This window comes from Pieris napi, chromosome 3, assembly GCF_905475465.1.
Source record: "Pieris napi chromosome 3, ilPieNapi1.2, whole genome shotgun sequence".
Taxonomy (NCBI): domain Eukaryota; kingdom Metazoa; phylum Arthropoda; class Insecta; order Lepidoptera; family Pieridae; genus Pieris; species Pieris napi.
In genome coordinates, this window is record NC_062236.1 from 3,307,020 (window position 1) to 3,322,365 (window position 15,346).

The 15,346-nt window shown below is 34.9% G+C and overlaps 1 protein-coding gene across 1 annotated transcript; it reads right to left on the minus strand.

Annotated features, from left to right (window-relative positions):
* LOC125063471 (sorting nexin-4-like) lies at nucleotides 1-8,568 on the minus strand. Its single transcript, XM_047669934.1, has 10 exons — nucleotides 8,377-8,568; nucleotides 8,193-8,299; nucleotides 7,791-7,929; nucleotides 7,278-7,455; nucleotides 6,825-6,963; nucleotides 6,212-6,339; nucleotides 5,450-5,612; nucleotides 1,603-1,764; nucleotides 895-1,009; nucleotides 1-127 (listed from the first exon to the last, which is right to left on the minus strand). Exons 1-10 carry the CDS (start codon nucleotides 8,449-8,451, stop codon nucleotides 77-79), a joined length of 1,257 nt encoding a protein of 418 aa, XP_047525890.1. The 5' UTR covers nucleotides 8,452-8,568; the 3' UTR covers nucleotides 1-76.
* Nucleotides 8,569-15,346: the final 6,778 nt, after the last annotated feature.

Genomic DNA, 15,346 nt, shown 5'->3' on the forward strand with positions numbered 1-15,346 from the left:
AAGTGTTATATAAAAATTTAATTTTCTTTATACAGTATAAAATATAATCTTTAGGATATGTTAGTGCCGAGCACAGTTAAGGCATATTTTGAAGACATTCTTTGATCTGTGTCCAGGCTTGGAGGTTCTGGAAGTAAATTGTCATTTAGTTGCGGTTGCTTCTTTTGGCAATGGATAGGTCACATACATACATACAGTGCATACAATATAATGTTTTACAAATGCGATACATTGATTTGACGGCAGTCTCTCGTTGTCCACAACTGGGAATGTAATTCAGAAAAGTGCGACCCATTCAGGTATTTTAAGTGCCCATGAGCGGAAGATTGGCTTTACATTATATTAAAATACGAACGTAGTTCGAATAGTACGAACTACGGCAAAAAAATGTTTACCTACGAAGGCGCACAGCTGTATAATAAACTACCCACAGATATAAAAAATATTACTTCTATCAATTCATTCAAATCGAAGCTAAGTGAATATGTTAAACAAAATTACTTTTAAATTAATTTCTTATAATTACTTTTAAGTCATATTTCTTTGTTTACTTTTATTTTTAAATTTATTGCATGTACGGCTATATTTTTTTGTGATTATTTTAAGAACGACTACAATGTTATGTTATCTAGAGTATTATTCTCATGTAAGTGACATTTTTTGTCTTTTTTGAGAAATAAAGTCTTTAAACCTAAACCTAAAATCATTAAGAATTTACCATAAGATTACTTTCAATTTATTTTTTACAATTTACAACACTTGAATGGATTTTGATTCAATGTCTATTTTATAAACTATTTTAAAATCATGGAGTTGTCACAATTAGGTCCAATATGATATTAGCTTTAATAAATAAATCTAACAAATTAATTAGATTTTATACAAATAGCATACCTTTTTAGCAGACTTCACTTGCAACGCGATGAAATTTACAAGCGACTCGTGCAAATCTTTATCCTTTTGCTTTTGAAAGTATTCAATCTCAACGGAAGCCTTTTTTCTGAATTCTCTGAAATTTATAAAATACAGTATAAGCTTATTTTATTTGCATATTTTATATTTAACAGGCTAAAAATGTTAAAATAAAAACGTATTGAAATGTAGTATTGTCTTTGATTAACATAACCCTTACACATTTAAAGAAAAACGCTTTTTACCGGATTAAAATTATGTCAAATAGTTGTAAATTTATAATAATACATAACTTTAATCCGGTAAAAAGCGTTTTTCTTTAAACGTATTGAAATGGTTCATTCGTTGCCACCGCACTTCACTGCAGCCGAAAAGAATTCGTTAGCGCTCGTCTATCACGATACTGTTTGTAACGCTTTTATACGCAATTTACAATAATCTCATTATCTCAATATAGTGAGGCGCCGAAATCACAATACAATTGCGATCTCGCGGTACACATCTTCAATATTGAAGTCGAAATCGCTAGAGGGCGTTACAGAGACAAAAAAAAGGAAATTATAAAATGAATTCAAATAATATCTATATCTTTACAATTTTAGTAGTTGCAACGCATTTTTTGATGATGATATCATTTTTGAGTTATTAATTTATCTGGACAATATTAGGTAATATTTTATATATACATACTCTAGATCTGTCCGTGCTCGTTCAATGGCGTGCGTGTCCGCGAGTATCTTCGTGTCGAGCGCGCGCGTGCTTTGATCGCGTACAATGTCCGGCTCCGTGGTGCCGAATAAACGTGACATTATCCCGGACTTTCCGGCCGCTGCACGGTTACGTTCCGCTATTCTGTGTAAAAATAAAACTAAATGTCATTTTTGCTTAAATATTGTTTACGTATGTAAAACATGTGTTCAAAATGATTTAAAAAAATTGTGGTTTGTCCAAAGTTTTTCATGTACCTAAAATAATAAATAGTGTCATCCAAACTCACAATTTGGCATTGCCACAATTACGATTTTCACACTTCTTAAAACAAAAACGAAACAACAGGTAACAGTTCGTCCAACCTAAAGGGAGGATCCAAATCATTCTAACCACTGACTGTCCCAAAGGACCTAATGCCTAAGTTCGAGAATATGTATATTAGCTAGTAGCTCATTTCATAATATTAAGTCATCGTGTTTGCATTGGCCCTCCGATAGTTGTCTCTATTGTTGAAAACATATTTAGAAGAATATAGCATAATACCAATATTTTTACCATCGACAACAGATCGATTCAATACTCTAATAATTCCTATAACAGAGGATCGGTTAGACAGATTTAGGAAAAATTTGATATTTAAAATGCCATTTTTGCGTAGTAACCAATGCCCTAATAATTTATATAGCACATTCTTTGATTCATTTATTGGTGAATTCAAAAATGTGTTCACTCCAAAGACTTTTTTGGTCTCGGAGAAACCTACCTTTTGTGACTGGGCAACTCCGGAGCTACACAAAAAAAGGCTAAAATTGTATGAGTTGTATGATGAAAAACAGTATAATGACAGTGAAGAATTTAAAACTTATGTTAGGATATTCTCAAAAAGTTTTAGGCAAGAGTGTAGAATCGCTAAGGCGAAACACTTAAGTCTTAGAATAAACAACAGCTCTGATAAGATAAAGGCTACTTGGAAAATTATAAACGAGGAGACTGGAAGAACCTCCAGAAAGGATACTGAATTTAAAGTGAACATAAACGGCAAAGTAATTAGTTCCGACCTCGAAGTAGCCTCTGCATTTGAAGAGTTTTTTACTAACATTCCTTTAAATACAACCAGCGTTTTGAATTCTTCACCATCAGCCGCCCTTTTATTATTGAAAAATAATGTTCCTGTATGCAATCATAAGTTTGTATTTAGCCGCATTAGCTGCAATGACATTATAAAAACATTTAAACAGCTAAAAATAAAAAAAACTAAAGATCTTTGGGGTGTATCTGTTTTCATTTTACAATCAGTAATCAATACTATCAGTTCAGAGTTGGCTATAATATTTAATGAATGTATAGATTGTGGAGTCTTTCCAGACCAGATGAAGATAAGTAAAATCACACCGTTATTCAAAACGGGCAGCACTTCGGACCCCACAAATTTTAGACCCATATCTGTGCTGCCGGCTTTGAGTAAAATCTTTGAAAAAATCATTCTTGAACAATTATTGATACATTTTAATAATAATAAAATTATGCATGGCCAGCAGTATGGTTTTACAAGAGGTCGCTCCACAGCAGATGCTGGCATTCAATTAATTTCCGAGATTTTAAATGCTTGGGAAAATTCTCATGATGCCATTGGAGTTTTTTGCGACTTATCAAAGGCTTTTGACTGTGTCCATCACGAAATCCTAATCAAGAAACTTCAACACTATGGCATTGGCGAAAAAGCGCTAAATCTTGTGGAATCATACCTGAGCGATAGAATTCAAAAGGTAAATGTAAATGGAGCTATATCACAGGGATCCTCTGTTACTATGGGAGTACCGCAAGGCTCCATACTTGGTCCCTTCTTATTCCTCGTCTATATAAATGACCTGCCATTTCTTGTAAAGGAGCTTCACGAGATAGTACTGTTTGCTGATGACACTTCGCTTTTATTTAAAGTGAAACGACAAAATCCATCACTTGATAACGTAAACAGTGCCATCTCCAGTGTAGTTCACTGGTTTAATACAAATAATCTTAAGTTAAACGAAAAGAAGACAAAATGTGTTAAATTTGTAACTACAAATGTAAAAAGTAGTCATTCTCAAATAATAATTAAAGACGAGGAAATAGACTTTGTTGATAATGCGGTGTTCTTGGGAATTACTTTAGATAGTAAACTCCAGTGGGGCCGACACATAGAAGGTCTTTCGAATAGGCTAAGTTCCGCAGCGTTCGCAGTAAAAAAGATACGTGATCTTACGGATGAGAACACAGCAAAGCTTGTTTATTTCAGCTATTTTCATAGTATTATGTCATATGGTGTTATTTTGTGGGGTAATGCAGCTGACATTAAATCGATATTTGTGGTGCAAAAGCGGGCTATAAGAGCGATCTGTGGGTTGTCCCCACGGGAGTCGGTCCGAAGCAAATTTAAGGAATTACATATTTTGACTCTGGCAAGTCAATACATTTATGAGAATATTTTGTATGTGCGGAAAAATATAGATATCTTTAAAAAGAATAGTAGCTTCCATAATTATAGTACTCGTAATAAAGACAAAATTAGCGCACCAACCAGAAGGCTGCATAAAACGAGTAATTCTTTCCAAGGCAATTGTATACGTTTTTTCAACAAAATCCCTAGTGAGATACAAGCGTTGTCAATAAATAAATTTAAATCGTACATTAAAGTAAAACTGCTTGCTAAGGCTTATTATAATATAAATGAATATTTAAACGATCCTAGTGCTTGGATATGAGTTGCTCCAGTATGTATTATAGGTAACACGACTGAATCTCTCGGCTGCATTTCCAGACTCCGGGGCGATCGTCAACATCCACGACTGTTTTAATGTAAAGTGGGAACAAACCGTGATCCATGTGGTATCCAATTATTTCAGTATTATTATTATTTTCTTATGTAGCCAAGTCCACATTTCAAGGATCGTCATGCTCGCTTAAATGTCATTGCTTGTGGCGGCGTCCATGCGTCGGGTTGTCTCTCTCCCTAAAATATGGCGAGGGGGCCGATGGCTGGCCATGCGTCATACTCGTGAACGGGTGCTACTTGTGGTGACTGGTCGTACTTGAATTCGTGTATGCGGTGATGTTAATTATTTCGACTATATGTTTGCGTGTTGTTCCCACGAGAATGTAAGTGCGTGCTCCTATTTCACCATGCCTCCTGCTGATAGGGGACAAGTCTTTGTTTTTATTTATGTTATTATTATTAATTACTTAAAATGTCATGTGGAACATGGTGTAATGGTTGCAGCTCCTTACAAACGTTGTGTAAAAAAAAAAAACATGGCGATTAAAAAGAGTGGCGGAGAGTTTATTGCCAGTTCTTCTCTTCCGTTCTACGCCCTTGATTTGAGAACTGGCAGTAAATGTAAAATTAGAAGCATTAATATTTATTTCTTTAATGACGAATCACAAGTGTACATTGTGTTACCTACGTGAATAAATGATTTTTGAATGATTTTTTTTTTGAATACTATATACAGTGCCACGTACTTTTCTTGGCCGTGCGTCGTAAGAGCGTCGCTGACATGGATATTAGTATTGCCAGTAAATAAAAATTAACCATTATTAGGGGAAAAATTTAGGCAGACTAAATTAATAATTTATTGAAATGTCTTAATAAAACGATGTATCTAGAAAATACAGTTCTAGGCTAAAATGTGACACAAACTTAGGAACAACTGATATGAGGTTTTGTTATCTATACTATAATATAATATCTTATAAGATACCTCGCAACCAGAACCGTTCGATGATTAAAACTTTTCCATTGTAATTATTATTGCAAGAAAAAAAAATATTAAGCCAAGTTATTAAGTACCTGTTAGTTAACGCATCGTTGGCATTCTCCAAATTGCGCTGCAACGCTTCGTGGTTAGCACAGAGATGTTGTAACGCAGCCGCGTAAAAGAGATATTCCTTTAACTGATCTGCTAATTGCTCTTCATCCTCTGCTATTGATTCTATTGAGTCTGCTATTGAATCTGTAAAATATACCAATAAAAATAAAGAATTAAATTGTTGATTTAATATAAACAAGCAGACCAACGTCATTAGTGGTAACGTCATAAGCTTAGCGCTACAATTTGATTCTGAATCTTTTCTTTATAATAACAGAAGTGATATCATATCATATATATATATAGATAGTAATATGTTATTACAAGTTATACACACATAAAAAATTAAATAATATAGATTGAAGAAAATGAAAGACATCATACTAAGAAATATAAATATACGCAAAACAGCACAAACCAGAACATTCTAACGAAATAATTAATCATTAATTAATTACTAGTAGAAATCTTTGGTACAGATACCGGCAAAGATCTTAAACAAATGTCCTTGCCTGTGCAGAAGCGATTTTTGGGTATCACTGGAAGGGGGGCGGCGGCGGGCAGACTTAGGTGTCGATCGCGTGTTTGGTAAATCAGTTGACGTTTGTTTAATGCTCAAGAAGTTTGCCGGTATCTGTACCAAAGATTTTTACTAGTAATTAATTACCGATTAATCGAATTATCTAAATGTGCTTATTGTAATAATATGCTTGAATAATCAACAACAAATGTAAAGTTATTACCGAAATAATGTCCAGCCTTCTGAAGTCCATCTCCCATCTCTTTTTCAATAACACTCCACTCGCTAAACAGCTTACCATAGTTTGCATGCAACTTGCACAGAGCATAGTTCTTCTCTATTATCTTTGATCTGAAATATTGAAAACCACAGACTCTGATTGTACTAAAGATGCTATTGATGATTTCTATCGCAATGCACTATTTCTTTTTCGTATTACATTTTAATACTACTGGTTACTGTGTCTATCCGACATCAAAACTAGTATATTGTATTCTGCAATGCAAGGTAAAAAAGCCTTAACCCCTTAAGGAAGGTTAACCTCTTACAAACTATAACAACTTAAGTTTTGTCAACATAACAAGAAAGGTAATTTGACACTGTTCTGACCTTAAATCCCAGGCTTCTATATTAAATTAAGGAATAATTGACTATTGATTAATGTTAGCAAGGTAAGCTAGAAATCACTTCATATTCAATATATGAAAAGTGGCATGAAGTATGATTATATGTAAATTAACTCTTTTATAGTAGAAATATAACTGGTGTTTGATGTTAATTGCTTAGTACCAGAAGTTTCGGCATTATTTAGTTACAATTAAATACAAAATATTTACCTGGTGTAAAGAAAATTTCCTAGGTTTGCCTCCAATTGCTTTCCATAGTTTTTAACCCCATCAATTTCGGGATCTGGTTTCTTGAGCCTTATTGATAGAGATAGAGATTTTATTTTGTTTTCAGCCTGCAAGAGGTATCCTAAAAAAAAAAAACAGAACTAAAATTTGAACATCAATTTTATAAACAAAACTTTTTACATATGGCAAGACAAACAGCAGGGTGTAAGAATCCTTTGAAAAACACAAATAACAGAAGTCTGAATTTGATTAGCTAGACTATTTAGAAAATATTAACTTCATGTAGACAATTTGTTAGATACTGAAACTAATATTTAATTTACATACTTCTATTTAGATTAACCTTTCAATAATTATACTAGATAAATTATTTAATGTCCCTTTCACAACAGCTTATACCTCACATCAATTAATTATATAGTTGAAAAACCACACCGCTATCTGTAATAGTTTCTCGCCATCCATGCTCCTGCTGGAGGAAATTTATGAACTGATCATCGAAGCAAAGTTGGGGGTGTGAAGCTACTCGCAGTAAAAAGTTCTCTAGGCCAGCTCTTCTACGCTCTATAAATTCAGGGTCTGTTGTATCACTTTTTCGCCAGGCATAGATTATCTAAAACATGATTTTGATGAAAAAGATACAAGGGCTAAATTTCTAGATATTTCTTTTATATATTATAAGAAGAGTATGTACTTTGTCATTTATACAAGGTTTACATGACTTTACAGAAAGTAGCAGTAAAGTAGCGTCAAGTATCAAGCACTTGTAATAAAAAGGCTGCTAGCATAAGGATATCAGTGTTAGGATTTTTAGTAAAATTAATTTTGTAAAAAATGAAATTGAATTTAATCACAAATTATACTTTCTATAAAAAACCTTATCCTATTTATGGATTGGACACTAATCACAAATGTGAAAACAAATACAATAAATAAATAAATACTTACCCTTTTCTCAGGTAATGGTGGGATAACAACATGTGGGTAAGTCACTTGTAGGTAATCATGAATCTGCTCAAACTCTGTGTACCTTCTCCATATTGTACTGATTTTAGTCTGAAGCTGTTTGTACTCAGAATCTGTTACTCTGAAAATAAAACATTGTATAAGTAATAAATTACAATGTAAGATATCTTTGGGCATTTATGTGCTATATGTATTAAAAACGTAAAGAATTTTTACATTGTTATTTTATATTGAATAATTAATAAGAAAATAAATTATTACTATTAAACATTGTCTCATCAACTACACAGATGTCCTACTTAGTAGCCTATTAAATAAGTAATTTAAAAATTTGTCAGGGAGTTTGTATAAGTTTTTAAGGAGTGAAAGTATTGAAAATCTTACTTCACATCTATTAGATACACTGTGTAATGATCTCGAACATGCAGGGTCCCATTAGCTCTCTTCTCAGATTCCACAATAGTAATATCCACATGTTTGATTAATGCATCCTAAAAAATTCATTGTTTATTATGTATTTTGTTACTAAAAAGTAGGCGGTAATGGTGAAAACTCGATTAATAGGTACTTGGTTTTCAAAGTCTTCTAATGCTTGTATATTTAACGATTTAGAATGCTTAGCTGGCGAACTTTCCGAAGACATTTTTTAACAATTTTAATGGAATTAGAAGTTTTGATGAAATTATGAATTATGATTGTTGCAATCTCAAAATTGTTAATTTTTGTTTCCAGTTTTTATACAAATTTTTACTTCTATGTCATAATTGAATTTGTCAATGCCGTTGACATTTAATAATACTTCAGCCGTCAATCAACCATGTCAAAATTTATACATATACATGGTATACCAGTTCCAAATCCTTGCTTTAAATAAACGAAAAAAAGGAGTTTCAGTAGTCGAACTTTATGCATTATAATACATAGTAAAATTGATTAAAACCATGTTGATATTTTTGAAGTTCACCATATCAAACATCTCTGGTATCTGCAGTCTGCACTGAGATGGCGTTTATCTGAATAAAAACACTTTATTTTGAATATAGTGTGTACTTAGTTATTAAAAATATACCATAATAAAAACATGGTATAATTAAATAATAATGAGAATGTAACGATTTATAAATTAAACTATTATAACGGTATTGTCGGTGTAACACTCGAATCTCCTTGTTTTAATTGCATGTTGCTATTAAAGATTCGAGTTACGGTAATCAAACCTGTAATTATTATGGACCTGAATACCTAAAAGCCTCTCATGAAATTTCTACATATTGATTTGTAATTTGTGATCTGCATTCAAAACAGGTTTGGTAGTAATAATTGATTTTGTGTTAATGAGGGCCGACAATTCGTCATTTCCAATTAAGTACCGGATATGTTTCATTATATCGAAAAACCAAATTACAACTACAATTCAAAATCAGAACATAATTTTGTGCTTCGATGAATATTTATGGGAATAACATAAAAAGTGTTGATAAAAAATAGCATGTAAGGTTTTTACTTTATTTGTGTGTAGCACCACTACTAATGCGCTGAATCGCGCTTACAAAGTTATTTCGACCGCTAAGGATATATCCACCTTCTTGACCTTAGCCACAGCCCACAGGGTCCTTCCGGCGGCGCAATCAGTGGTTAGAAGTCGAGGATCCTCCCTATACGTTGCGGAAAGAGCAACACCTTCACTCAGCAATTAATTTATTATATATTTAGATTATTCTATATAAAGCTGCAACTAATGCCTGTTTAGGGATGTGGTTGGGCTCCTTCGAAGAATATTGTATGAATATTTCCTATTCATCTTCTCTTACGACCGGATCATAGAATTGATCATATTATGAAACTATATTGTTGACTCATCGAGCGTTTAGCGATATTTCAATCAACATTTAGTCAATTAAAGATATAGCCATTTATTAGTGAACAAATGGTATAAGAGTTTCATTATTCGCCGTTAGCGTTTCCAAGACGCAAGAGTATCCATAAGTTTTATTACAATGTGAGTATTTGCATAAACCACAGACAATAGTATAAACTGATTATATTACTTGCTTAAATTGTAGATTAATTACAAACACAGAACAATAAAGTATATATCTAAACGGAAGGACTGATTTTGATCCGGGTTCAAGTGGATTCAAGAATGGTTCAGATTATGTACAATTAGGTAGTATTTTTGTTTGCTTTTATACAATTTTTGTATTTAAGACGTGTGTACAGGACAACTTCTGTAGGGTCCGCGAGTAATTCTAAAAATTTATTTTGTTTTAAAAGAAAGAACAAATTGAATAAAGATATCCACTATTAGTACCTAGTTATTAAAAGTATTGACATCTTTCGTATCCGTTAGTAATGAGCTACTATTGTGAAAAATGTTGAATGTTACAATAACAGTACGATCGTGATAATGAGACAAGTTGAAAGGAAAAATTGGTGATCTATAGTTGAATCGACTTTTATTTTCTATTGGTACAATCACAGTTCATTGTTACCTCGAGGTAAAATTACACAATTCAATTTATTTTTAAATCTATTCAATATTTAATATAAAGAATAAATTTTTTGATTCGCTCCATGGCACTGTGCGTGATGCGACGTTTGCTCTATCTCACTCTCTCTCTCTCTCGATCTTTCTCACTTGCTTGCTCCCTACTCTCGCTCCATGGCCATTTGCTCATGCTTCATGCTATGTTTGCCCTTTCTCACTCTCTGTCAATCGGTCTCAATCACTCTCTCCCTTTTCTTCGACAAAAACCCTGCACATCTTCGTGACGCTAATATTATTATTATTGCGTTTCATCAGTAAAAAATTTACCCTCATGCGCCTAACGAAGTTTCACTTCAAAAACCGAGCCTCTGAAGTTAGCTATAGTCAACATTTTAGTTTTTTCTATTGTTTGTGTCGTTTTTTCTACGAACGTAGAATAAAAATTTTGAAAAGATTTTTATCTTGTTACGCCAAAAAAGTATAACTTTTAACTCATGTACATACGTTTTATCTTTTTTCTTTCTAACTCGATACGTAATAGAATTACATCTAAGAAAAAAACGTCTTTTGTAACCTTTAGCAATGTTTTATTTCTACCTATAAGTCATATCTATTGTTGTATATTTACTTCAATATGTACGCAAGCGTAAGATTTGAAGTAAATTATGAAAAAAAAATTACAATGGACAAGTCTCTTAAACTAGCGTTATAAACCAACTATAATATATATGTATTTTTTTATATTATATCTTGAATCTATCTTCCATAATAGTGAATAAAAAGAATATCTCAATAAATTGCCACCGTTTTATTACAGGAGACATATTGTGACCAAGTTATTTTATCTTGCAGCTCAAAGAAATAAAGTGAATGCGAATAATTCTGAATCAAGCTGCTCTGTAATAAAAAATGTGCACTGTGGCTGTATCTGTCGTCCTGTAATACTAAGGGATCTTTATAACTTTTGTTCGGGCTGCTGCCAAAACACTTTAATGATATTTAAATAAAAGATTGCTTTACTCTTAAAAACTAATTTAATGAGTGATCGCGGTGATGGTTGATGATACACTGATGTATATAGAAAATCGTCGCGCGCAGGCGGCGATCTAACTATATGTACTTATGCTATTTTACAAGGTGGTTGGTTACTTTCCGAACATGCTCCCGGGCGGGAGAAGAAAAAAAACAAAATGCTTAAAATTATACATAATAATGATAGAAAAAAAAATTTACTGATAAAAAAATAAAAAAATAAATGAGTGATTATGCTACATGACACTATCTTCGATTATCGAGAATGCTTTTCGCGCACTAACACTTTCACTTTCATTGTGAACCATTGATTGTATTTCACTATTATCACTGCGTTGCGCGCCCGGTGAGAGCACCAGACGCCGCCGACGCCGACACCTCCTCCAGGCGACGACGAGCGCCGCGCACGCGCACTCGGCGTTAAATAGCTTGGTAGTTTCTTTGCTTTTGAAGACAAGAGAATTTTAGTTGCCCGTAATATCCAAGCCAACACCCGTCTGGCCTTTCTTATAGAGCTGTGTTTTGCTAGTAAATCTGTTATGATGTTTTGTTTATATGTGCTTTTTTGCTCGTTGTTGGCCTGAATGACGTTGGTGTGTATTTTATTACGTAACTCCTCTTCTGTAGTATATGTTTTGATTTCAGGTTCTTTATCTTCATTATTTGGCAGCCCGTTCCACCATAATTTATGCTTAACCAGCTGAGTTGTGTAGATACCTCTGCTGGCTGCGTCAGCAGGATTTTGATCGGTCTTATCTATTAAAATTTTCCGAAACATTTTTTCTATGTCGGCGACGAAGCCGACTTTATATTGTCTCCATGATAAAATTAGTAATTGCAAATCTTTTTGTAAATTCGGACCTTTGTGCGTTAAATAATTAAGACTGAACCCAGACGACGTCCTTGCTGACCCACTGTAAACAACGCGTAGGAATTTGCTCGCGTCGGCACGCTGCACGCCGTGGTGCGGGAGATAACATTCCGGGGAAGCCCTTTCGTTATATATACAAGGTGTCATATGACCTAAGTCTAGATATTCCTGCATGAATTGTTTGTAACTTGTTGCCAAATTAGGATCCTTTGCTAGTTTCTTTTCGATGTTACGAAATTGTGCTATTGCTATGTGTTTAGACTCTCCTAGTTTCTCTTCAAAATTTTCTGTCATTGGTAACCTGACCTGGTACCGTCCGTCTTCGAGTCTTTTTGTTGTTTGCTTGTAAAAGTCAATACAATGTTGATCATCTGTGGACATTGAATACTCCTCCGTTATACCCTCGATCTCCCAAAATTGTTTCAGGTCTTCGAAGTTGCTGAGTACAACGTTGCAGTGAAATGATTGGGGCATGTTTCCGCAGAGAATCCAGCCAAGGCGCGTTTGTTGTGCTATTGGTTGTGATTGATTTTCGCCCTTGACTATCCCGCTTAAGATTATAGATGCGTAGACATCCGCTCCGAATAGTAGATCGATTGGTCTACTCATATTATAATTAGGGTCCGCTAATTTTATGTTATCTAAATACGGTAGAAACGGTCTATCGAAGCTGTGATTCGGCAAGCTTTTGATTAAGTTGTTTATAATTAAAACTTCGGTTTCGAATGAGTAATCATCGTTGACAGACGCGCACTTGATAGTGAGCATGCCTTTGCAATTATTCTGCTTTTGACCGACTCCAAAGATAGAGCCGTTGCATTTTTGCCGTTGTAAACCTAATGATTGAGCAGCCTTTTCCGAAATTAATGATATCTGGGATCCTTGGTCAATCAGGACCCTCATTATTTGCTGTGAACCATCGCTTGCCGTGATTTTGACTTCTGCGGTCGCTAAGAGAACTTCGGTTGCCTTTCCCACGGCTGCATGGGGCGTAGTTGCTGCGTTGCTATTTGGTTGAACGTGAGACTTCGAAGTACTTGCGGTTGATATGGTTGGTTTTTGCTTGCTAAAGGCGTCATGTAACAGGCTGTTATGATTTTCATTACATGTACGACATCGTTTTATTGAATAACATTTATTATTTTTATGAGAATACAAACAGTTTGCACAGAGTTGTAACTTTTGCACGGTTTTAAGTTTCAATTCGCACGGCATTTGCAAGAAATTATGGCATTGGAATATGCCGTGTGCCTGGGAACATAATGGACATATGATTCCCGTAGATACGTGAAGCGCTTTCATGATGGGACGCGGTGGGAAAGTTTTGTTTGATGTTTGGTGTTCAAAATGCTGTTTTCGATTTTGATAATAAGTTTGTTGAGTCCCTTGATTTGTTTTTTGAGTCGAAAAGTCTTGCTTTCTACGAGACGATTCTAGGGTAGTGAATTTCAATTCTAAGAAGTCGATAAACTCTCGTAAAATAGGCAATTCCCGGGGATTTTTGACTGATTCAATGTAATCTGCATGGGTCTCTGTGTCGAGTTTTTGTGATAAGATATGAACTATGATGGGGTCCCAGGTGCTTATGTTGACACCTAGGTTCTTTATAGCATGAAGTACCTCGACTGCTGTGTCATGCATCCTCTTGATCTGGATCAATGACTGCTGCTGCATGGTTGGGAGACTGAACAGAATATTCATGTGTGATGTGAATATTAATCTTTGATTATTATATCTGTTATTTAGAATTTCCCAACATATAGAGTAGTTTTCGGAACTGATTTGTAGGTGACGAATTAAATTTTCAGCTTCACCTTTTACCTTGCTCTTCAAAAACTGCATTTTTTGTGCATTTGATAAGGACGGGTTGCGGTCGATTGTTTCTAGGAAAAGGTCCTTGAATGAGATCCAGTGCTGGTAGTTACCCGTAAAAACTGGAATATCCATTTTGGGCGTAGAATACTCGCGATGTGCAACGGACCATAATTTGCTGTTGATTGATTTGATGTACTCGTTGTATGTTCGTTCATGCTTCGAAAATATGCTTTGATATACCTCATCCTCACCTTCTTGGTACATGTCGACCTCCCAGTGAAGAGAGTCTATAGCTGACCAGCGCTGCTGTATTGATTTTAGGGTGTATTCAAACTCCCATTTTTCGGACATGCTACTTAAATCTATATTGCTAACGGTTCTCTCGAATGCTTTGAAGTTTGATATCTGCTTTCTAAGAAGCTCCCGAAGTTTTCCGTTGGATTTCGGGGGTTCTGCTTGCTGTACTGATTCATAGGTAGACGATGTTTGCTGTTGACTAGGCTGATTACCTTCATTATGCTGTGCTGCTGCGTCTGGAGTCACGATGGTTGCCGCTGGCTTATTAGCTGACAGTGGAGAGGCTGCCCGATCCCTTACACCAGAAATAGATGCCTTTTCTAATATAGGCTGTTGGACAGAACCTCTTGCTTGTATCTGCTTGATTAATTCCTTTGTAGATTCATACAAAGTTGTTGCCAATTGATATTCGGAATTGATAATGTACGGATGCTGTTTGATTTCATCGTAGGTACACAACTGTATGTGATTTTGTTGAAAGTCAGACCACAGGTCTTCCAGATTAGCTAACCTACGCCTAGCATAGTCCGGTCGCGACTTTCTTTCCGCGGGGTCTTTTTTAATATTTCTTTGTAACGACTCGAGAGCCTCAAAGGTTGTTTTTTGATTTTCAATAAGATTATCGAGATACATACTGGATTACGCAGTAATATGGAAAGATCTCACTTGATATGCTGTTACTGTTGTGCTGTTGCTCGAACCCGCGTGGTGCTGTCGATGCTGTATGCTGCTGCTGTATGCTGCTGCGTAGCAAGCCTGCCTGGCTCGCCCACAGGTAATGATGCTGTTGTGTGGTTAGCCTACCTGGCCACCTCACGAATGCTGATGCTGATGCTATCCCTGGTAGCAAGCCTGCTAGCTTGCCGAACCAGAACTGATGTATGCTGTGATATATGCTGTGTGGGAGCTGATGCAGCTCACCGCACTTGATGATTTAATGCAATGGTGCTAGCACTTCGTACACACGAAACTTTCACGAAAACTCGCGTTCCAGGTCCCGCCTGTACGGAGGCTCGAAGGACCAAAAATGTTCGG

Excerpts from the sequence above, each read along its gene's own strand:
- LOC125063471 (XM_047669934.1), bottom strand. The coding sequence starts at position 8,451 with ATGTCTTCGGAAAGTTCGCCAGCTAAGCATTCTAAATCGTTAAATATA. Across the intron at positions 8,300-8,376 it reads TAGAAGACTTTGAAAACCAA|GATGCATTAATCAAACATGT; the intron begins GTACCTATTAAT and ends TGAATTTTTTAG. Across the intron at positions 128-894 it reads AAGTGAAGTCTGCTAAAAAG|AACCTCCAAGCCTGGACACA; the intron begins GTATGCTATTTG and ends ATTTACTTCCAG.